Source organism: Nannospalax galili, unplaced genomic scaffold (genome assembly GCF_000622305.1).
Source record: "Nannospalax galili isolate Female #2095 unplaced genomic scaffold, S.galili_v1.0 scaffold189, whole genome shotgun sequence".
Taxonomy (NCBI): domain Eukaryota; kingdom Metazoa; phylum Chordata; class Mammalia; order Rodentia; family Spalacidae; genus Nannospalax; species Nannospalax galili.
In genome coordinates, this window is record NW_008360331.1 from 1,847,174 (window position 1) to 1,871,757 (window position 24,584).

The 24,584-nt window shown below is 39.4% G+C and overlaps 1 protein-coding gene across 1 annotated transcript in view; it reads right to left on the reverse strand.

The window, feature by feature from the left end:
* The window catches only part of Bank1 (B cell scaffold protein with ankyrin repeats 1), a 281,067-nt gene that overhangs the window by 42,660 nt on the left and 213,823 nt on the right, over positions 1-24,584 (reverse strand). The window contains exons 13-14 of the mRNA XM_017796375.2: positions 24,132-24,431; positions 9,584-9,652 (exon numbers count right to left, since the gene is read on the reverse strand). Of these exons, the coding sequence (XP_017651864.1) occupies positions 9,584-9,652; positions 24,132-24,431 (369 nt within the window). The remainder of the gene's footprint in view (positions 1-9,583; positions 9,653-24,131; positions 24,432-24,584) is intronic.

Here is a 24,584-nt window from a genome sequence, read left to right on the forward strand (position 1 = left end):
TATATTGTCGTGTCCGGATTGATTTTGTCTTCAGGAGTTCCGCGGTGGCCCAATTCCAATGTGGGTCAGAAGTTTTCAGACTTTCTCCTTAGGTCTGGAATCTTCTAAGAATGATTTTGGCCTCAGGAACTTGGGTGTTGGACTGACCTGAGATCCTGGCGGTGGCCGTGCCTCGCAGGCATGCAAAGGCAGATGGGGTGGGAAGAAGCCCCAAGATTACCCAGGGAGTGGATTGAGTAGCTGTTTTGTACTGGATGCAAAGGTTCAGGGAGAGGAAAAGTAAGCCTCGGAGCCCCAGAAAGAGGCTGGTGGGTGTTGCAGGACCAGGGAAGTAGAGTGAGGTGAGGGTGGGGCCAGATCCAGAAGTAGTGCTCCTGGGGCCCAAGGAAGGCACTAAGTTGGTCTGGGTGAAAAAGATCAGGAAGCAGTATTGGTTCCCCAGGTGTCTGGGGCCCCAAGACTAGGAATGGCACAGGGCCCAAACTAGGAGTAGAGAACAGCGGGGGAGATGGAAGGGTGAATGAGGGTCGGGGAGTCAAGGCCCAGAGGGCTGCGCGATAGACCTTGCCCAAGAGGCCTGAAGATAGGAGAGCAGGTTGGGAGAGTTAGCCGGTGGTGCAGGTCCAGGGAAGCAGAGAGAGGTGAGGGCGCAGCCAGGTCCCGCGGAAGCAGTGCTCCTGGAGCCCCAGGAAGGCACCAAGCTGGCCTGGGTGAAAAGGATCAGGAAGCAACACCGGTTCCCCAGGTGTCTGGGGACCCAAGACCAAGAATGGCGCAGGGCCCAAACCAGGAGCAGAGAACAGCGGGGGAGATAGAAGGGTGAATGAGGCTGGGGGAGTCGAGGTGCTGGATTTTTTTTTTAAAACATCACCAGAATACAGCTTAGAAATGCCACACATAGCCTTTTGAAATTTCATCCCTCCCCTCCCTGCCCCTGCCCTCCTGTTTCCTTCTTTTCTTAGCATGTTGTCAGGTGTCTAGTACTGAACTTACGTTGGATATTTTAACTTAAGTAAGTGGAACTATACTCTAAAAGTATTGGTCCTATAATTTAAAAGTTTTATCCTCCTCTTCCTCTTCCTCCTCCTCCTCCTCTTCCTCCTTCTCTTCCTCTTCCTCCTACTACTCCTCCCCCCCCTCCTCCTCCAGGCATGGCATCCCTACAGCACAGTCTGGCCTGGAACTCATTATACTATCCAGGCTGACACTGAACTAATTCTTCTGCCTTGGCCTAGGGTCATAGGTGTGCAAGTATATTTGACAAAATCATTGTTCACAAAGACACTTGTTGCTTTTCATTTGGTTCTATTTCTTGTGTTCAGATAGATTTTGTTGTCAGTCCTAGGACCGCAGAGGACTTTGACAGAAGCAGCGTACAACTCAACGTCTTAGATAATAGCAGCTTTGCCACATAGAAGTGGATCATTTCCTGGGAATAAGTTCCTGAGTATCTGCATAAGTAACCGAATGGAATGCTTGACTATCGTATTTCCCCATCACATAGGTTCACTTGAGGTTCCTAAGGACCAGCAAAATAACCTTATTCTCACCCCGCCTCCACTTTCTAGCAGACTACTTTTTACACACACACACACACACACACACACACACACACACACACACACACACAGAGTTGGGTGGGGGGAGAAGCTGGAAAGAAAACAATTAGCTTCATAGACCTCAGGGGTATACTACTGACATTTTTTTTCAATAGCCATTTTTTTAAAAAAAAGAAATTGGAATTATTCCTAGATTCTTCCAAGCTTAATTTTTAGTTCCTGCCTTTATCATTATTAGAAGTTTTGTTTTTCTCATGCTTTGCCTTCATTTCTGACAGAGGTCACACTGTGGGCTGCTAGCATAGTCCCGTTTTGGGAAAGAACTGCACTATTATACAAACTTTCTCAGGTATGACTTCAGCAAAAAAAGGAAAAAAAATACCCTTTTGTGAGCAGTATGACAAATGGAAATGTAAGTTATGCTGGAAAATGCAGCTGAGGCCAGTATTCTTTTACAGAGTACAAATGACCACATTTTGACAATTTTCCCTCTTTTCTGTGTAATAATCTAGAATTGGCAAAAACAGGCTGAGGAAATACCTTAGAGGTCAGTGCTGTGTTTTCCCCAGGTAAGAGTCATACCTTCTCAGCTTCCCCAGGTCTCCTGCTTATGTACAATTTTATTATTTATCATTTATCAAACTGCCCAGCACTGTGCACTTTGAGAACACTTGAAAAATATGCTGCCTGACTAAATCTTTCCTGTGGGCATGAAAACCCCTCCAAAAGACAAGCCAATAATGATTTTGTCATCGGGAGTGAAGAACTGGTGGGCAGGGACCAGACCAGGGCTTACAAACCCATCAAGCCCACAGGAGCCAAGGAGATAAAGTCACCAAGCAAAGTTTAAGTGAGTGACTGTTAGATACATTAAACTAGTCTTCATTATTACTAATACATATGTTGTTTCATTTTTGCCTTGATAATGTGACTCTTGATTTATCTTTTATATTACATTATAAATAGAATTTGGCTTTATTAGATATGTATTTCAAATATATGAAATCGATATGGAAAGAGTGACAATCACAAAAGTTACATGCAGTGGATGATATATTTACATATAAGGCATGTAGAGAAGTTTGAATTTTTACATGAATCATGATCTTAAACACTAGTAAAACACTAAATTATATTATATAGCTTATTTTTGAAATATAACATAATTAGGGACTAAATTTGACCACGATGTAACTTCTGTAACATAAAGTTTCTTTTGGTGGGATTTTTGGTTTTGTATGTTGATTGTGAGATTATTGCTAATTACTATTTTCAGCTGTTCTATGTTTAGTTCATGTCTAAAGTAGGGTTTAGGCAATCAAATTATGGAAGTTCTATAAATTATGCTCTGCTAGAGTTGGGGGTGTCTGCTGTAGACGTCTGATTAGGATGGACATGGCCCTACCCAGCTATACCTCTTCATAACAAAGTTTGCCCTGAGGGACAGCAACAATACATCCTTGGTGTGGTCCACTAATTAACTGAGTGCTGAGTGGATCTGTGCATCACATTGGTGATCACTGGGAGACTGTCTGTTAATGCTTGAAACACATTGGTTATGATATGTCTTACTTGATATAAAAACCATAGTAAGAACAATGCGTAAAAATGGGTGTCTTGGTATGGAAAAAAATAAAACCCAATAGAAACATTATAAGTCTGGGACACACAGTCAATGTGTAAACCTAGAATATTTTATAGTTCACTGAGGCATGAAAAATTAGCTGGATATTCCCTCTACCAATTTTTGAGGACCACTTCATCATATTCTAATGGTCTGTTGACTACCAAGTACAGTCAGTCCTCTGGTTAACATAACTCCAACTTCAAAACTCCAATCAACTCCAAACACACTGACAAAATTCAGACCTCTGGCTGATGATGGTGAAGAACATGCCTTTGCTGTTCATGAGTCTCAGGTTTAAGAAGTGGAGTTGGGTACTTGGGACATTCTGTCTGTGACACCACTGTTTGTCACTTTATGATTTAAAAATAAACTTGGGGGAAATTTTATTTTAAAACCGCATTGAATGAAAAATTTTATCTATGATTCTTAGCTCTTAGCAGCTTTTCCTCATGATTTTTCAAGATGTAAAAACCGAGTCAAATAATTCCTTTGAGTTCCCACAGAAATAGTGCCAAATACTTCTTTTTTTCTTTCTCAGGAAAAGTTCTTGGCTCAGCAGTAATATAACTTCCTGGCAATCCCCTGGTAATCTTGAAATTAGGGAGTCTGAAATACTTATAGTTTCTACGGGGAAATAGTTGGCTCTTATAATCCTTTTTCCTTTCAGCTTACAGTAGAAGAAATAAATGATTTATTCAACCCTTTTTAGGGAACCTGTCTAATTCTCTTAGAAAATCTTAACTCTCATAAACATTTTCTAAGCCTCTCATGCCCCACCCCCATCCCTGAGACATCATTGGTAAAGCATCTATTATTTTTCCATTTCATGAACTCCCAGGGTATCTGAAGCATCCTCTAATAAGTAGTATTTGTTTCATAACCTGGTTGTAAACCCTGAAACAGTTAAAAACTATGGTTGGATTGTCAAGGCTGTTATGGTTTGAATATGAAATGTCTCTTACAGGCTCACATGTTGACCACCTGCTTTCAGATGGTGTTGATATTTGGTGAGGTAATGGACTCTTTAGGTGGTGGAAGTTATCTGGAGAAAGGAGGCCATTAGCCTCATACTTCTCTCTGCTTCCTATAGCTATGATACAGACCACTCTTCAATACCCCTCCCCCCCAGGATGGAGTGAAGCTCTGCAGCAGTCAGGAAAATGAATCCTTCCTTCAGATGTTTGACTCAGGTATTTTGTCATAGTGAAGAAACGTCTGGCTAACATAAAACCTTTGGGGTACCTAGAACTTGTTATACTCTTCCTAATTATCTCTTTCCTCATGTTAGAAGCAGATTTCTCTGAAGATTGTAGTTACTAGAGAGGTTCTGAAAAAAATTGCTAGGACTTGATATTCTCTTACTTTTATAAATAAAAAATTATTCTGATCTGTTATGGTAAATTCTTGATGTCTAAGATTAAATGGATCTCCTTTTGTAACTAATTAAAGATCTTAACAATAAATTGAATTCAAGAATCTAAACAGAAAAAATTTCACACAATGTGTGACAACATCTTCAGTGGCCTACTTTCTGCAAGGTTAAAAAAATGTAATGATGATTGAAGCAATGCAGTAGAAGATATGGCCAAATATCACATCAGCATTGTACTATCAGTAAGGATTATTTGTAAATCTTGTTTCCTTTAACCACTCATTGTCTCCTATCCCTTTATCTGGGCATATATGGATACTGTTTTTCCATACATATGCTAGAACAATAAATAATTCTACCTCCTAGGCTTAAGGGAACCCAGCAGCTTTTCCTTACATTGCCCTCTGTGGGACAAACAGATGGCTAACTCAGAAGATAAGCATTCTGGATCTCTTTGTCATACTGGATTCTCTCTGCCTTTTTTCATCTCCTGTGGTCCTTTCCACATTTCACCCTCAGTGCCAACAGAATTTAACTATAAACACACTATTTAACTCATTTATAATAAAGAGCTCAAAATATTCATCTCTTTTCTTCTTTACAAAACACTGTGAGATGTGTGATGGGGTCCTTCAGGAACTGTTTAATCGTTTAGGAAGTGTTGTGAATTTAATTGTCCAAAGACCTCACTTAGAGCTCTGCATTTATTTCCTGAGAGAGCTAGAGGCACACCAGAGGGATAACAGTTGACTTTAGAAACAGCTGTCTATTTGAACTTAACACTCTCTCAATGGGAGGGAACTCATGTGTGGTACTGTAAACATAGTCAATTACATATGTCATAGATCCTAGAGAAAACCCTCCTGCATCATATGCCTTGACAAATGTAATTTCTTACTGTAAGGCAATCTGGATCCTTAATTTATAGACAAGAATACCATTCATGACTCCTCAAAGAAGCTTATTCTTTTTTTTTAAACAGAAGGAGAGTATTAATAGAGTTCCACAACTGGTCATACACAGAGAATGAATGTCTGGGAGAAGCCCAGTCCTAATTGACACATCTACAATGGAGCCTCTAGACTTAAGGCTCAGGAATCATAGTGGAACAAGGGGGTAGAAAATACTACTTAGATAAAATAGAATACTAATGCATCTCTCAGCTCTTACCAGTGAAGCTTCCTCATGCAACAGAGTAAGATGTACACAGAAAGCCACAACTGGCCAAAGTGCAGAGAATAAGAGACTGTAGGGTGTGTGTCCCTGGATCAAACTCCTACATTAAACCTTACCCACCCATGGCTCAGGGACCATTGGAGAAGACAAGGCAGAAGAGCATAAGATCCAGGGGTAGTGCATGAGCATAAGGACACAGAGGCTTCCAGACCTCTCGGAACTTGTTCATATGCATTTGCAGCAATAGTGTCAGCATGCATAAGACCCATGCAAACTCAATCAGACAAATACCCAGCATAGAACTGGAGAAATGCTAGCTAAAGAACGATTGACAGGCAGCTAATTACTGCTGGGTGAGGGAGAGCTGTTTTTCTTTAAGGGTGTGATTCTAAATAGGCTGTAGACTCCAATGGATGAATGCACTGAGGGACATCTGGGTATACAATCTTGACTCCATAGAGCTTATCATATATGACAGAATGATTGAAATCCAGGTGTGTAGAGGGGGTAGCTTTGGGGGCTGCAGATGGCGAGGGGGGTATAAAGATGATTAAGATGTTTTGTATGAAATGCATAAAATTTCAATTAAAAATACATGAAAAGAAAGGTTCTGAGTATTAAACTGACTCTATGTGACTTATCATACCCATAGATTAGTGAATCTAGGGACTCTTCAACCCTCATCAGAGAAGCTTTTTTTTTTTTGCAGTAAATGGTGATTAACACAGAGACTCACATCTGGTCAAGGTATAAAGAGGAACACACTCTGGAGTGCTCAGCCCTAAATGGGATGTCTATATCATATTCCTCTTCCTAAATCTCAGGGATCATCTTGGAAGAGGGGTTGAATGATTCTAAGAGCCAGATGCAGTGGGTGACCACTAGGAAACAGTGTTTCCTGGACACACCAGGGCAGTTGCACAATGGTTGTGTTAGAATGCAGAAGGCCCTCGTAAGCCCAAGTCAGATGAAATCCCAGCATGGAGAGGGGAGGTGGGCACGAAGTTCCACCTCTAGCTGAGGAGTTACTGGCAATTTCTAGTGCCTGGGAGAGGAAGAGCTGGCTTTCTTTAAGTGTGGCTCCTGGTAGGTCCACCAGGCCAGGCTCCTGTGGATGCCACACAAGCTTAGAGAATACGAGCAGCAGAAATTGGACATGATAGATTTACAAACAAAAACGAGGATGCAAGTTTGGGTGGGTAGGGGAAAGGGGTGGATCTGGGAGGAATTTAGGGTGCATATGCTAAAAATACGATGTATGAAGTTCTCTGCAGCTGCAGTGCCTGTGTGACTGAACCACGGAAAACTCCTTAGGCGACTGTTTTCAACCAGAGAACCCCTTTAGAAACATGCTCTGTTCAGGAGCTCTTTTTCAGGCACTCTCCATTAAAATGAAAGTTTTTGGAATGGGATTTCAGTTTTACACTCTGAAGCATGTGGTGGATGTGGTCTTGCCATCAAGAAATCATTTCTATCGTTTCAGTACTCAGCTGCGCTAATAATAGTTTTTAAACAATTATAGCCACTTTGCCTGCACCTGCCTTGTCTAATCTGTCTGCAACTTTAACCACATTCAGATTCCTTTCCTTGTGGAACACCACATTTCCCTACTTCTTCCTGCTCCACTTTCTGCCCTCTTGCTGTAAAATTGGCTAAAGAAATAGCTACAGACACCAAGAGGCTCCATCCCTAGGGAGAGTCCATGTGTGCTTTAAGCAGCAAAGCAGTGGAGGTGGAACTCTGCAAGTCCGTTGGGTCTCAAACGCTGCCACCATGAACCCCATGTTACAACATGTATACTACTGCCTTGAAATTTCCTCTGCCAGACAACTTAGTCTATTACTGTCAAATTGGGCCACACCCACATTTTCAAGATGGACAGAATTCAGCCATCTGCTTTGCTAAAATATTACAAGAATGATTTCTAGTTCAAATACTTTGCCCCATTTGAAGCCTCATGAGCCTGGACTCTACTGTCCGTGTTTCTGCCAGCATTACTGTCTTCTGCATTCCCACCAGAAAGGCCCATTAATCTCTGCTTACAGCACTCTTAAGACTTCTCCGGCTTGTAGCTCTAAATTCCTCCATATTCATCCTAGTTCCAAGGATATATAAACTATACGGTCAGACGGATTATAGAAACAATCCCACTCTCAGTACCTATTTTCTGCAATAGTTATTTTTCTTGTTACTGTGATAAAATGCCTGGACAGAAGCAACTTAAGGAAGAAAGGGTTCCTGGTTTGCTCCTGGTGTGGGAGGGTATGGACCATCATGGTGGGAAAGGCACGGCTACTGAAATAGCTGGGTTTACTTGTGGCACAGATTGGTGCTGCTCAGAAAATCAAGAGGCAGAGAGAATTTGGGCCAAAAGTAGGGCTTATTAGGACTCTCTCAGTCCATCCATTGACCTGATTTGACCAGGTAGACATCATTTCTTAAAGGTTCTACAATCTTCCCAAACAGTGCCACCAGCTGGGGGACCAAGTATTGAAGCACATGAGCCCATTGGGAACATTTTACGTCTAAACCATGACATTGCTAATTTACAAAATTGATTAAAAATGGATAACTGCCATTTAAAGAGAGTGAAGGTTTTGCATGTTAATTTGCAGGCAGTATATCTAAATAATCCATGGAAGAGTAGAAGTCTGGCTTCCTTAAGTACTGTATTCAAGGACTGTGCACCTGAGATAAATGTCTCGCCCTAGCCCCACTGTTAATAGTCACATCCATGTCTCAGGCCTGATGGAATGCCATAGCTTCAGAAAGCCAGACAACCCTCTTTCTCTTGCCAGAATGTCTCTCTGCTGTCCCTGCACCCCAGTTATCAGCTAGCCACGACTAGGCTAAACCGCTTCTTTGCTCTGCAACTCCAGGAAAAGGGCCCAAGGACACTCCAATCCAGACTTCATGGCTGTGAGGTGTGTGTGTGTGTGTGTGTGTGTGTGTGCCTTCTTTATTTTCTAACCATATGCAATTCAGTACCACCCCCTCACACTTTTACACAGCTTGCCTTTCCATGGAGAAGCCGTGTCACCTTTGCTGACTCAGTCCTGTTAAATCTGCTGAAGGTCTGGCTCTGGTCTTTTACCTAAACTTTATTCTTTCTCTGTCGTTCTAAATCTAACAATTTCATTTTCTCTTTCTCAACAATCTCCTGTTATCAACTTCAAGGCGATGTGCTTTGGGACTGAAGGTATTTCAATGATGCATCTACTCACTGATTACCAGAGCCAGCTAACCCAAACCCTGTGTCAACCAACTTTTATGTTTTACATATTTGAACATTCATTCAGTCCCAACTTTTAGAAAACTCTGTAATAAATAGCATGCTAGAATCCATCTTTCCAAAAAGATAAATGGCTGAGTGAATACTGGAAGCAGAAAATACTCTGTATGGGATGCGTGTGCGACTATCGTGTGCAGCTCTACTCTGCATGACAAATGATTGCTCAGATTGTATTGATCAAGTGCTGAAGGCAAGAGGATAGTAGGATAACGGAACAATCTTTGGCATTCGTAGCACAGCACAGAAAATCCCCCAGCTAGTCTCTCAAGAGGCTTTACTTTGTAGCTCTAAACAATACAGCCTCTGATGCATGTTATAGAATTTGTCTTCCTCTACCTTCCTGGAGCCCTGACAACATTACCACAGGCAACATGACAAGGGCACTTCCTGCTTTTGTTAATTAAAATAATTATCACCAATTGATTTTATTACAGCATAATTGTATTTGTATAAGATACAAACAAACCCAATTATTTATATCTAACATAAGAGGCTTTATACAATATTCTTAAGCTGGATTTAAGGATTATTGAGCAGATTGAAGTTAACATCAGTACCTGGTTTCTTAGGGGGACCATGGAACTTATCACCATCAGATTGTCTTCTGGCTGCCTTCTGTTGGAACACTGTAAAAATATAGTACATATTTATTGGACCTAAACATTTAACATATCCAACATACTATGAAAGTATCCATAGAGGTATAATGCAATGTATCATTTCCCTTAGTAACAATATCTGAATGTTATTTTTTCAGTGTAAAGACTATTAAATTTATAATTTTCTTATTTGTGTGCTGTAACAACCATTTGGAAAACACTTTCTTTGGGAAAAATAGTATAATATTGATGGAGTGTTTCATTAAACTAGTTATCAGGTAAAGAGAAAAGTTTCATTTTGCTAAAAGTGATAAATGCTAAAGTCACATAAAAATTCCATTTGCATATAAATTACTCAAACTGACTTTCTGGTGATAAGCAAGGATAGTGATCATTTCACAGATGTAATAATAAAAAAGCACTTGATTCCTGCGTCATCTACTCATACCCCACGCCCATTAAAGCAGCTTGTTTGAATTACTTCATTATCTGGAAAGTGCTTTGTTCTCACTTATTATTTCTCACATGAAATTCTGGGAATGAACTCAGCATTTACTCACTTGTTTTGCAGATGGAAGGGGAAATTCATTGTTTAATATTTATTGAGCACCCACAAAGTTCTGGACACTTTCTGCTATTTGTTAATGGATCCTTCACTACTTTACTTTGGAAAATGAGCATCCGGAGTTGCATTTATCTTTTATGGACAGTTTGAATTATGGGGTTTGGGAATTAGAAGAGGCCTGGGAGATTTGGTCTGACCTCATCTGTTTGTAGATGAGGAAGTAACTAGCTTGTAAATGGGCAAAGTAAACTTTGCGCTGAATCCAGAGGTGTTAGAGAAGCAATTTTGAGTCTCCAGCCTTGTTCAGTCCCTTGCCTCCTTCCTCATGGGGCTGCTGTCTCCTCTATTCCATAACTATTCCCTTTTAAAGTTAAGGAGGGGTCGAGGGAAGGGACTAACAGGAACATGGGTGTTCTTGCTCTTCTTAGAAGTTCAACAGGATCAGCCACAGGTACTGGGCCACTGAGACCTGAAGAAGCATCCCAGCATCTGCCTTGGTTTTAACATCCTTTAAATCACTCTAAAATCAAGTTCATATCCAGGATTAATCGAGAATATATGTTTTGAATTTTAAAAAATGCCACAAATCAACATTTATTAAATGCTTAGTTTCCAGATGCCGTCAAGAGAAAAAATATTTCTCTGTGACTTCAGGAGAAGCAAACATATCTGCAAATATAATGCATTTGAGAAAGATTATATGTATGAAGAAACATGTCTAAAGATGAGTTTTCTCTTTCACATTCTTGTTTTTCACTTACACTTTTCTTAAAATAAAATATATGGTATATGATCATATTTGGGGATATTAGAATAATTTTTCCAAGTTCTATTTCATCATTTCATTGACTAATACTAAAAGCCTTGATAAAACACAATACTTCAGAAATTTTTATAATATGCAGACTCTGTGCTTTTTGCCAGTATGGTTAAGCCATTACTGAGAATGTCTAAGATTAAAGAAAACTATAGTCTGGCATCATTAATATGGGAAATGACTTGAATCCAAAGATAATTCAAACAATGAAGTCTCCAAGTAAACAGCACATTAACTGATAAGTTTTATGAATTCTGCTGAGGTTTCAAGCTACAGTGCATTTGGATGTGGAATTACTTTTCCAATTTTCTTCACGTTAACTTGTTGTAAATCCACTTTACCTTCTATATTTTATTGGAGTACTTTCTGCTGACAGCATATGATTGGGCCATGTGACATAGAGTTAATGCTGAACAAATAAATGTTGTCTGTCTGTTAGGTGTCAGTGTAACGTCACTGGGGTTTAACCAGTGCAGCCCAGGGATAGGGTTGGAAGACTAGGATGGGAGAAGCAATGGTGTGAGGAAATTCTGGTAACAGAGCTTCAGGTTCAGGACAGACAGTAGGTTGCACTACTGAAATTCTCTTACCATCTCATCTGTCTTGAATTCCCTAGTTCACCTCCAGCTGCACCCATCTGTACCCATTCCTCTTCTCTTTCCCTTACCAATGGATAGCTTCACATCCTTACAAAAAATAAATGATCAAGTAGAAAAGTGTCTTCTCATTGCTACAAATGTCCAGAGGTATTTTTCAAATATGAGGTACCCATAAGTAAATACCTATTATTTGTGATCAGAGAGCTTAGACTATTAAAAAAAGCAGGAAATTAAACCACAGACCAATACTAATTTTTATAATATATTGAGACAATCCTGACCCACTGTGTTTGAATTAACATATTATTTCAATCACGTTTTACCTTATCAGTGGTCAAAGAATGCTACCAATGCAATTATCAAACAAATCAACTTTTGTAACCTTTGCCCCATGAAATCTTGTTTCTATTGCTACCTGTAGTTGGAATTTGAAAAGATGAAACATGAATGCATTATGTGTCATGACCTTTAAATATAAAAAGTCAGCAGAGAAAGAAAAAAACAAGCTTTGAAGTTTAAAATAATCCTAAACAATACAAATGTGTCAAATATCAAGCTCATTTATTTTAAATATTTCAAAGTGACTTCTCAAAAAGTTTCTACAAAATAGAAATGACATTGAATAGACAAAATGAACATAGCATTAAATATTAAAAAATGTTAAGCAAGGCCTAGCAGAAGAGTGGAGGAGGAAGAGCAGGTGAAAGGGAGCAAATTCACTTCTACTGTTTGTGAGAACATTCCTCGTCACCCTCACGTGTGATCTACTGGAAGATAAAGGATTCTTCCAGAGCTTTCCTTTCTGGAAAAAAACTGATAATGCTTACTTTGCATTACTTTATAAGTGGTTATGCTGATTAAAATCTACGGGACAGCCATCAGCATCCATGAAGATGCACGCTACAAGCCACAAAGCCATGTTGCTCTGTGATCACTAGAGGTGAATAATGAAGAATGACCCATCTGACTATGTTCTGAGCTTGCAGCAAATGGGACCACATGGGGCATCAGTAATGTGCTTTCTGGTTCCCTTATAAGCCTTCATTAGACAACCAAGAGCTGTACTAGGTCCTGAGGATGCACAGGTACATCAGACAGTTTCCAAACCTTCCTGCACTTTGCTGTGCTCATTTGGACAGAAGTCAAATGTGCCATTCATGCCCATTGATTAAAGAGTATTGAGGTTGACTGATCTGCAGCTTAGAAGAAACGAAGCCTCCATAGATGGTCCAAGAGAAAGCAAGTACTCCAAATAGCTTAAAACTATTTAATTATGCTAGCACCAACTCATTTCATTAACCAGAACACATGGCTCAAATCCAAATCACCATATTGGAACAGGAACATTCAAAGTCATGTGAACACAGTCATATCCACCATCTAACACAAAGGCCTTTCACCTGACCAGTGTTTACTGCAGTAGACATAGAGAATTAGAGCCAGGGATTTTTGCTTTTAGGGAGAATATGTGCCTATTAAGAAGCCATTGTGCAGAAGGTCACCTTACTTTTGAGATGGGCAGAAACAAAAAAGAAAGCACATAGCTACCTGAAGCTAAAAGGCATGAAAGGTAAAATTTCATGGTGATATTCACAGACGCTTTAGTTTCCCAAGGAGAAAACATTCATTTTATTTCTGATTTGTAACAGAAATTTAAGTTTGATAGGTAGGTTTACTATGAAAATCCTCTCCTCCAACAGGAAATTTCACAATAAATTATTTTCTCTAGTTTGAAGCAACTTAATTTGGGGGGAAGAAAAAGACAAACCTTTTATTTGCATATTTATTCTAATTTATGCAAACAAGAACATTTCTATTCTAAAACTATTTCCTATCCAGGAAGCTGACATGTTCCAAAAGATAGTTGCTTTGTGGAATTGGTAGCATGAGGCCATTGCAATGAGTCTATTAGCTAAAGCTTTGTTCACCTCCAGGCAGGCAGGTAGGTCTTCCTCCCTCTGGTTAGCAGGCAAGCAGCATATATTGAACACCTGCTGTTTGCATAGCAGGGTGTTGACTTGTTTTTATTTTTTTCAGTAAGAAAATTTTTATTCAGTAAGAAAATGGCATAAGAGTAAGCATGAGCTGAGCAATAAGCCAAGTAACTTTTCTTTTGTTTCAAAGAGAAATGCTATGGTGGCAAGGAAGCTACTGGAAGATTCAAAACTATTAGTTCACCTTTAGGTTCATGCTTAGTGGTTTTCCAAATAGAATCTTCTGCCCTTTCCCCTAGTGTGCCAGGTAATGATCTCCTATTGGGTACTGATGGGATTTTGATTGTATTTTGTTGTATTCCACAGAATGATAAGACTTGGTCCTCTAAAGTTTAACTCAACAAACTATTTGGTTATGCTAACTTTCAATAACAAATATTAGTTCTAATAATAGGACTCACCCTATAAATTTGAAATTTTCCAAAGGACAGGTATATGTCCATTTATTATAATCATTTTTTTGGTCTTTTTGAGACAGGGTCTCCCTGTAGCCCCAGCTGTCCTGGAACTCACTATGTAGACCAGGCTGGCCTTGAACTCACAGAGATCCGCCTGCCTCTGCCTCCTGAGTGCTGGGATTAAAGGCATGTGCCACCACGCCCGGCTATAATCATTTTTAATATTGGTAGCTAGTGAATATTTTTAGAAAGTAAGTTAAATGATATATTGGCATATAAAAAGCATGAGAAAGGAAAGAAGTGAAAACAAGCCACTAAGGGGTGATGGGGCTGGTCTGCTTGCCCTTCTTTCTACAAAGTAACTTTCCTTTTTCCTTTTTTATTAATGTGTTTTTTTAAATTGAACTTTTTGTGTATTTCATACAGAACATCTCAAACAATCTTAATTATCTTTATACCCCCGTTCACACTAGCAGTCTCCCACAGATTCTCGCCTCCTGCAATGAAGCATATACTCTGTCATCTCTGTTAAGGCCCACTGTGTTGTCGGCGTCCCCAGCAGTTCCCCAGGGCAAGTCCATCCACTGAGGTCTAGTCAGCCTATTTAGAATCCTGTGTTTCAGGAAGATCAGCTCTTCTTCATCTAGCAGCAATCAGTTCCCAATATTTCCTCAGATAAGATTGGGATCTGATATTCATTTTCCCAGTTCTATAGTGGGCTTTTTTCTGCCTTAGTGTGTGTGGAATTTGTGTATGGTGATACCATTATCATAGAATCATATGAGCAGGTTCCCAGGAGTTTGTAGGACTCTGTTTCCATACAGTCATGCACCTCCTCCCTGGCTCTTACACTCTTTCTGCCCCCTCTCCTCTGTGATGGTCACTGAGCCTTGGGCGGTTGAAGTTGAATAAAGGAGTCCTGTCCAAGGACCAGCATTCATCAGACTCTTGGTCTCCACACTTTGGCCATTTGTGACCTTTTATGTTCTTGGCCCTCTGCTGCATGAGGGAGCTTCATTATTGAGGGCTGAGAGAGTCATTAGTGTCCTCTTCTTTATCCCTGTTCTATGTTCTACGAGCTTTAGGTATAGAGGTTGCATTGTAGATGTGTTACTCAGGTGTGGACAATTCATAGACAATGTGTGTTATCAGTTGTGGTACGTGGTAAGCGTCTCTGATTGGTACAAAATGAGTTTCTTCGATGAGTGGCTACTGGGATATTTGTCTGTAAATATGAAGATACATGTTTTGTACATAGTAAGAAATCACATTAGTCTAGCAGTGTGACAGTCTTGGGGTTCTCTCCAAGATCTATGACCACTCCAGCCATGTATATTTGGTTATGTTTATAGTACCACACTTGAGTTTCCTCCCACTGAGTGGGCTTTTAATCCAAACAGGTAGCTGTTGATTGCCCCCCAACATAAGAAGTGCCTCTACTGGACCAATGATATGTGCTGTGCTGGCTGTTGATGTGGTTATTTGGTCTTGAAGCTGATGTTGGATCATCTATTGATGTTTTCCTTTGGCACCTTCATAGCTTTGGAGAAAGCTCTGAGAGCTAGCCTTCAGAGGAAGTGGTTTCAAGTCAGCTGCAGCTCTATTGCTCCAAATTCTGTGTCCAAATTATGTTCTGTCTTCAGCAGTCGGGTCTTACCTTCAAGTTCTGGGAGGCCATCAAGGGCTGTGGCAATAGCCTGAGTAATTTTGGGAGTCCTTGGACCACCCTGGCCAACAACTCAAAGTAGGGTGTCTCCTGTCTGGCACTGTTTCTTTTTATGTAGCCTTTAGCTTTACAGATGGACTTATGTAGAGATAATGTATTTGTAATTTGTAAGTAGGTTGTTGGACTAATATGGTTCCCTCTGTTTTTTTTTTAAGCTAGTAGGCATTATTTATCTCCCCCCTCCCACTGTCTAACCCTTCTGCCATGTTTTCTCCATTTAAAGTGTCCCCATTTTCCCCATTTCTCCCTTGATAATACCTGTCTCCTATGGTCCCACCTCTCTTGAGCTCCTTCTTTCACTTTATCCCCAAGGTTTCTTGTATAACCTTCCCTCCAGCCACACACTTAAATACCCCCATTTTTATCCATTTCTCCTTTAGTAACACCTGTTTCCTACTGTTCTTCTCTCAGGTTCTTTCTTTCCCTTTACCTCCCTGGTTCCTTTTCATTATTCTTTGGTAGGTTTCTTCTGAGATATTTCTTTTTTTTTCTTTTCTTTTTTTTTTTTTTTGAGGCTATTGTGAAAGTGAGTGTTTCCATATACTCTTTCTCCAACTGCTTGTCTTTGGCATATAGAAAGGCTAGAAAGTCTACTGATTTTTGTAGATTAATTTTATAACCTGCCACTTTACTGAAAGTGTTAATCATTTCTAGGAGTTTTCTGGTGGAACTTTTGGCATCTCTTAGATATAATAACATATGATCTTAAAAAAGGGATAATTTTACCTCTTCTTTACAAATTAGTACTCTTTTAATTCCTTTCTCTTGTCTTATTGCTCTAGCAAGAGTTTCAAACACTATATTAAAAAAGAGTGGAGATAGTGGACAGCCTTGTATGGCTCCTGATTTTAATGGAAATGCTTCTAGTTTTCCTCCATTTAGAATGATGTTGGATGTGGATTTGTTGTATATGGCTTAAATTATCTTGAGGTTTGTTCTCTCCAGGCCAATTCCCTCAAGGACTTTGAACATAAATGCATGTTGAATTTTGTCAAAGGCTTTCTCTGCAACTATTGAGATGACCATGTGGCTTTTGTCTTTGAGCCCATTTATATGACTTTTTGATGTGTGTCTGTATGTGGTTTGTAAGTAGTTTGTCGAGAATTTTTGCATCTATGTACATTGAGGATGTGGGTCTGTAGATTTTTTTTGGTTGTATATTTATCTGGTTTTGCTACTAAAGTGATGTTGGCTTCATGGAAGGAATTTGGAAGTTCTCCTTCTGTTTCTCTCTTTGAATTAATTATTATTGGATATAGATCTTCTTTAAATGTCTGGTAAAATTCTGCAAAGAATATACTTTCTATTCAGCGCCCCATGGAACTTTCTCCATAATCGAACACATACTGGGACACAAAACAAGCCTCAACAAATACAAAAAAATGAAATAATTACATGCATTCTATAAGACTACAATGTAATAAAGCTTAAAATTAACACTGGAAGAAAGCCAAGTAACTACATGAACTCATAGAGATTAAACAACACACTCCTGAATGATGACTGGTTCAAATGAGAAATTAAGAAAGAAATAAAAGTATTCCTGGAACTAAATGAAAAGGACAATACAACACAACAAACATCTGGAACACTTTAAAAGCAATCCTTAGAGGTAAGTTTATAGCTCTAAGTGCCTACATTAAAAAATCAGAAAGAACACAAATAAATGACTTAACATTGCAACTCAAGACACTTGAAAAGCAACAACAAATGTAACCCAAACCCAGCAGTCAAGAAGAAATAACCAAAACAGAGCAGAAATTAGTGAAATAGAAACAAAGAAAACAATACAAAGAATCAATGAATCCAGAGCTGGTTCTTTGAAAAGATGAAAAAGACAGACCAGTTAACCAAACAGCCCAGTTAACCAAAAGAAAGAAAGAGCACCTCCAAATCAACAAAATTAGAGATGAAAGGGGAAACATCACAACAGACAACAAAAAGATCTGGAACATTATAAGGGAATACTTTAAAAACCTACATGCTACTAAATTTGAAAACCTAAGAAGTGGATGTGTATCTAAAATCATGGGATTCACCAAAACTAAACCAATATGAGATCAACAGCTTAGACAGACCCATAAACACATAAGGAAATTGAAACATTAATACAAAACCTCCCGACTACAAAGTAACTTTTTATAGTCTCTATCATCTCCTGCATGTCACTCTGAGCCAACCACAGACTAGACACAACTTTAGTCCTGATGGAAATCCATCAAAACAGGTATTATTGATTATTTACAAAAATAAATGAAAACAAATGAAGCAAGATTGTGTGACCTGCACAAAGTTATACAACTGTATAACTGGAACAGTGATAAGCCAGATTCAGTTCCAAGGGGTGCTGCTTCATGAATTTCACTATACAATGTTGTTCCTTTAGAAGAGGATGCCTCTGAGTAGACCAGCTCCACAGAGCATCTCATTTTTTCTCTAATGATTTACTTAGAATTTAGAAGATGCATACACTAAAAGTTCTAGAAGAAAATAATTGTGAATTCAAGAAATCTAAAGTGAGTAAAAAGTAAGCATGTATGGGTGGCTGTTTGATACATCTGTGATTTATCTTTAAATGACCATTCTCTAATGGTTTCAAATGTTTACTCTGGCTTAAAAATGGAAATAATCTAGATTGTTCATTAACACTGGTGCTACTGACATTTTAGACTGAACAAGTTCTAGACTATAATTTAGGGAGACTGACCTGCAAATTGTAGGATGTTCGGCAGCACCCCTGGTATCTACCTCCTAGATGTCATGAGTGCTCTCCTACTTGTGAAAATCAAAACATCTCTAGATAGCATTAAGTACTTCTTAGAGCCAATTAAGATTACTGCTTTAGGTCAATCAAACTTCTTAGTAAAGATACATTTAGCATAGAGCTTAGGAACATAATATACTAAAGCCAAAAATACCAAAAAATGGCTAAAGAGATGGCTCGGCAGTTAAGGGCAGTTGTTGATCTTGCAGAAGACAGAGGTCCTAGCACCCACATGGCAGCTTACATCCATCTATAACTCCAGTTCCAGAGGATCCAATATTCTCTTCTTGCTCCATGGGCACTGAGGTGCATGTGGTGTACACACACAAATACACATACAATAAAATAAATAAAAATTTTTACAAGGCCAGAACTGTGATGCTATTGAATGAAAATCTAAGTGTTTGATGATATTTTCATTCATTTTGCTGTTGTAGTGCTCTGTAATGTCAGTTCACACCACAGTTTGATTGCTGCCTCCTTCCTAAGGTAGGGCCATCAAGAAATTAAACCCTTGGAAGATTAGGTCAGTAAGATTTACCCTTATTATGTCAGTATTCTAACAGATGGCTGGAAAGTCCTCCTTGCTTTCATTCAGTTTCTCTGAGCAGGAGCTAGGAGGCCATGGTGTTCTGTTGTGAGAAGGACATCACTCTCTTCTGAGAGCACCTGTTACAGATATACTATGTCCTGAAACTAAATGTTTTGGACAAGGTCACCTAGGCAGAGAGTAGGATCCAAGGCACCTGCTCTAAGGCCCACTTTAACCTACTTGACTATTTCTTTACTGATGAGGACAGAAGCCATTCCACTCTGTCACATTTGCAGACTACTTCCCCCAAGAGTTTCTACAATGTCTTTTTTTTCTTTTTATATTTCAACTGTATTGTATGTGATCAGTTTCAAGTACAAGTGGATTGCAAGTGGAAATTTTCTGAGAGCAACTGAGTTGTACTTGACATTTTGGGGTCCCGTAACTGAGACGCTTTCAGAAAGGTCATATACAACTTTGTTGTATGCAAAATGCCAAGGGTAACTCAGGAGTAATTGTAAATTGAAAGAGAAATTACATTCCACACTAAAATCAGCCACGTGGACTTTGATCTATCTTTGTTCTATTAAACGTATGAGAGAGTAAAGGAAAAATGGCTCATTGACATCGAAAAATTTTTCCCCAATAGGCATTCACTTCTTCCATGACCTATGGTATAGTTTTTCTACTGATCTGTCTATGCTAAACCAACTATCCATTTTATTTCCTTGATCAAGAATTCTGTCACTTGAGCCTGGAGAGATGGCTCAACAGTTAAGAGCACTGACGGTTCTGGCAGAGAACCTGGATTCAATTCCCAGCATCCACATCGTGACTAACAATGGTCTGTAACTCCAGTTCCAGGGGATCCAACACCCTCTTCTAGCTTTGGAGAGCATTGCCCCATATGGATGCACTGACATACATGTGGGCAAAACACTCATAAACATAAAATAAAAATAATAAATAAAATACTTAAAAATTCTGTCACTAACGAGACCATTAATCTACAGAATTCCACTGAATTATTGATGCTTAATGAATCTGATTTTATTCAATGTAACAGGTAGAGAAAAGTGGTAAGATCATGACATCTAAGAATAGGGAGATCTAAGAATAGAGAACTTTTGGAGAAAAATGAGCTGTTCTTTCTGTGGTTGTTAATGTGAGAGAGGTTTAATAGAACAACAACGGGATGAAGACTCAGAAACGTGTCACTTGATAAAAAGGATGACAAGTGCTCAGGTTTGAACTGCTAAGCCACATTTCTGGACGGTGGCAGTGTAGAGGTAGAATTTCTCTCTCATGTATGATCTATAGTAAGCAGAAAGCTGAGCTATATGGGAGTATCCCTTCTGTGTGGGCTGTGCCCTACAAAATTAGTAGTGCTTCAAAAATTGGCTGTTTTAAATATGTGGAAATTTAGGAATTCTAGATTGACATAGTCTTTGGACTATATTTCAGAGTCTTAGCGAAGTCTTCCACTGTACCCATGTGAATGTGGATCCACCCCACCTTCCACTATTGTTTAGTCAGCAGTTTCTGCTGTGAATTCAACATTGAACTTGGGAACAAAGATTTAGAGATAGGAAGACAGGTGAGATTGGTCTGTTTTTTGTGGGTCTTATGGGTTAGAAGGAGGACAACAATATGAACTCAAGAAAGTGAAATACATCAGACCAAGAAGTGGTTCCATGTGTGTAGGAAGCAGAATGACTTGGAGCCAATTCTGCTGCCTCTTCCTGGTTTCTTTATTAGGACAGTGCACTGACGTTCTCTGCACATCAGCTCCCATAGCCTTAAAACGAGGCTAGCAATGTAAGCCACCCAGGTCCACTGCATGAGGGAGAGATCACAGATGTTACCTCCTAATACTGTAAGTGGCAGACCACACCAAAGTGTCTGATTAGAGCCCAGGCTCTTCCTTCCACCACACACTGTGGCTCTCAAATCTATTTTCCTTAATGTTGATTTCTAATTCAAGAAACATGCAGAATCTTTCTATAGTATTTAGTTTATCACAGTCTTTCTATGCTCAGAAAATGAGAAAAGAAAGTAGAATTGTTTAAAATTATAATGTATTACACAAATGTTGCATACAAAGCTTCATGCTATGCATTTGCTAATTTTATCTCATGTAAAGAGTATGAATCTGTGATGTAGATATGATTGCTATCCCAAATATAATCTAATCTCAGACACATGAAGATACTTGGTTAGGCTACATCAGCAGATCCGGAGCACAGGTCTTTGCAATGCCACCACGGTTCCTCTATCTGGTTTTCCTTTGCCTAGTCTTTGAAATGGGAAACTTGGATTCTGTATCATTTTCTTTCTCTAGTCTATACATTACACCTTCCTCTTTCACTATGTTACATCATGGTGTGCCAGCATTCTACTACACTGTGTCTCTAACGAGACTGAAGAATGGGAAGTTGTGCGTGATAGATGATGGCTCAGTGGGTAAAGTGCTTGTTGCACAAGACTGAGGACCTGAGTTCAATCCCTTCATGGTATGTAAAGGTGGAAGGAGACTTTATGACTCCATAAAGTTGTCCTCTTACCTTCATATATGTGCTGTGGCATGCATGTTCACCTCCTGACACTAATAAAAATAAATTTTAAAAACGGGAAGTTACTTTCTAGTGGAATGTATGATTAATAGATGACTTCTGGGAAATGATGGAAACCCCACCATTAGATCCGCCTGAACTCAGGATGAGGGAACAAAACAAAAGTGGTGGCAAAAAGTTCCTTCTCTGTGAAATGCAAACAAGTCAATGAGGAATTAGCTGCCTCTCTAATGCAAGAGCAACAATGAGAGGCAAATACATCCCAGTGATGGAGGGAAGGAGGGAAACATATAGGCAGAAAGACTTTGGTAGCTTCATTTAGAGTCTGAGTTTTGCCACAGATTTGTGTGGCATGTTTGGCAAATAATCAGACCTGTTTTATATACTAAGATGACAAAACACTGGGTCCGATTTCCACATAAAACAACTATCAGGGGAACATAGATTTTCTAATTGAATGAGAGAGATGTCTCATAAATAGTGAGTTCGCTAGGCTTAGGCTGCATAGATGAGAAAAAGGACACAAAACTTCTAATAAAAACTCAAGATTTGAAATTCAAATTCCAATACATGCTGTTTCTGTAAGTCTGAGACAGATTTAACCACTAAAAACACATACAAGGATTTTCTCATTAATTCTATTCATTTTTATGTCCTTAATAAATCAAGAGCATGGGAGAATACCATCCCAAATACATGTATTTGACATGGGGTCTGGTTGAAGCCTGAAGTAGTCATAGCTCCCACTCCCTTCTCCAATATGTATAATGAGGTAATCCAGCAAGACAGGAAGTCAGTCTTTACAGAAGTGGAACAGAAGTAGAAGACAGGGACATAAGTCTGTGTGTGGCAGGACTAGAAGCAGGAAAAACAATTTAATACGTTCATGTGTGGGCTGTATGCACAAGGGTACACACATGTATGCCTGTGAGGAAGACATGTGATGTCCTCTTCCAGCACTCTCTATCATATTCCTTCAAGGAAGGGTCTCGCCCAGCTGGACGCCCACCATTTCAGCAACAATGGGGAAAGATATGGGAGGGTGGGACAGAGGAGGCAGGGATGGGTTAGCTAGCACTAAGGATGTCTGAAAAATCAGCATGGAAACCTATTATTTCATAAGCAACAGTCATATTCTTTTTCGTAGAGGAGAGTTTAATTAGTTACCTTACACAGAGATAATACTCCTCTCAAAAGCCCTAGGTTGCTGAAATACCCAGGGCCAGCTGTGAGAGATCTCCCTTGGAGAACTTCAAAACAATACAGGCATTGCTTTTGGTTGCTCAGTACAGCCAGCGCTTGATGCTAATACTGTATTGCCAAAGATACTACACAGTTTGGTCACAGAACATGGATAAATGAAGCTTATACTGACTAGGAAGCTTCCTCTCTGTTGCCAGCTTTCATAATACTAGGAGATGCTATGTAGACCACTGAGGGCAAAAAGTAATCAATAGTCTTTCCCAACTTAGAACTCCGTGAGCTACAATAATCACCAATATACCGATATGGAAAGATATGCCTATGGGTACAATAGTGGCATGAATGTTATGAGGGTAATCAATCATTTCCTGACTAGATTTAAGGTCAATCTATAGGAGGAGATTCATGTCCAGTACTGAAAATCTGGTCAAGAACCCATTGTTGGGGAGCACATAGGCTCTGAGAGTGAACCTGCTGCTATTATTTTGCTATAACAGACACAGTATCAAACTGCTATCTAAATTAATATTTAAGTGCCCAGCTCTTAGACTTCATCGGAGAAGTTTCTTTGTGAAGTGGATTGTGGTTAGCATAGAAACTCACAACTGATAAAAGTGTAGAAAATAAATTTCTGTTGAGTACTCAGCCATAAATGTGATGGCTATATTTCTCCCACCCCAAGGCTTGGGGCCATTTTGGAAGAGGGGCCTGAAAGTTTGTAAAAGCTAGAGGGTAGAGAGTACCAGAGAAAAAGAGTATATTGTGGACATGACAAGACTGCTGAACTCATGAACTCAGAGCAGCTGTGGTTACCTGCATAAGACTGTCACAAGATCAAGCCAGTAAACATCCTGGCATGTAGAGGGGAGTGGCTCAAGAGACTCTATCTGTAACTGAGGTGTAATTGACATCCATAGTGTCAAATTCTAGCTTCTGGTGGAGGGAGAGTCAGTTTTCTTTAAAGGTTTGTTCCTTGGTAGGTGGACCATGATCCAGTAGATGGACCACACATATGAGTTTATGGGAAGGCTTGATGGGTTATTTTTAAAAAAGAGTTGAGGGGGTAGGAAGGTGGGGGGTGGATCTTGGAGAAGTTAGGGGAAGGAGTGTGTGGTGAAACGATCAAAATCCATTGTATGATACTCTGAAAGAATTCATTAAAATATTTTTAAAAATTGGGCCAATGTAGTTTACATGTGACTTGAAAAAGTTTTGCAACATTTAGTGTTTCAAAGCACTAATGACCTCATTTTCTACCTCCCCACCACCCCAAACAATCCCATCCTTCCCATAAACAATGGGACAAAAAAAATTCATGAACAAACACAATATTACCTTGAGCTATGTAAGGTGTTGCTTCTTCTTTGGGTGGAACATATATGGGTCGAGGTGTGGGGGCAGGAGGTCTGTTTATAATGAAGGAGCGATTTCCGGTTTTCTTCCTTATACTCAAGCTGGCCAGGATCAGATCATATTCATTGTCCTCAGTCTCAGCAAAAGTATATGGGTTCTCCTCCTCCTCCTGCTCTGTCCCATCTTCCTCCTCCTCTTCTTTGGATCCATCTCCTGTTTCTTGTCCTGCACTGGGATCAGTCCAGTTTTGATTTCTTTCCATCTCGTCTTCCATCATTTTTCCTACTTAAGGAAATATTTGATTGTGTTTACTGTTATATGCAATATCATTGGCATCTATATGTCCCTTGATTGATCTTCCAAAAATAGCTTATACAAATGTCATAGGAAACGATAGGAGAAGAGGATCTGTCTCTAGAAAAATATTACATACTA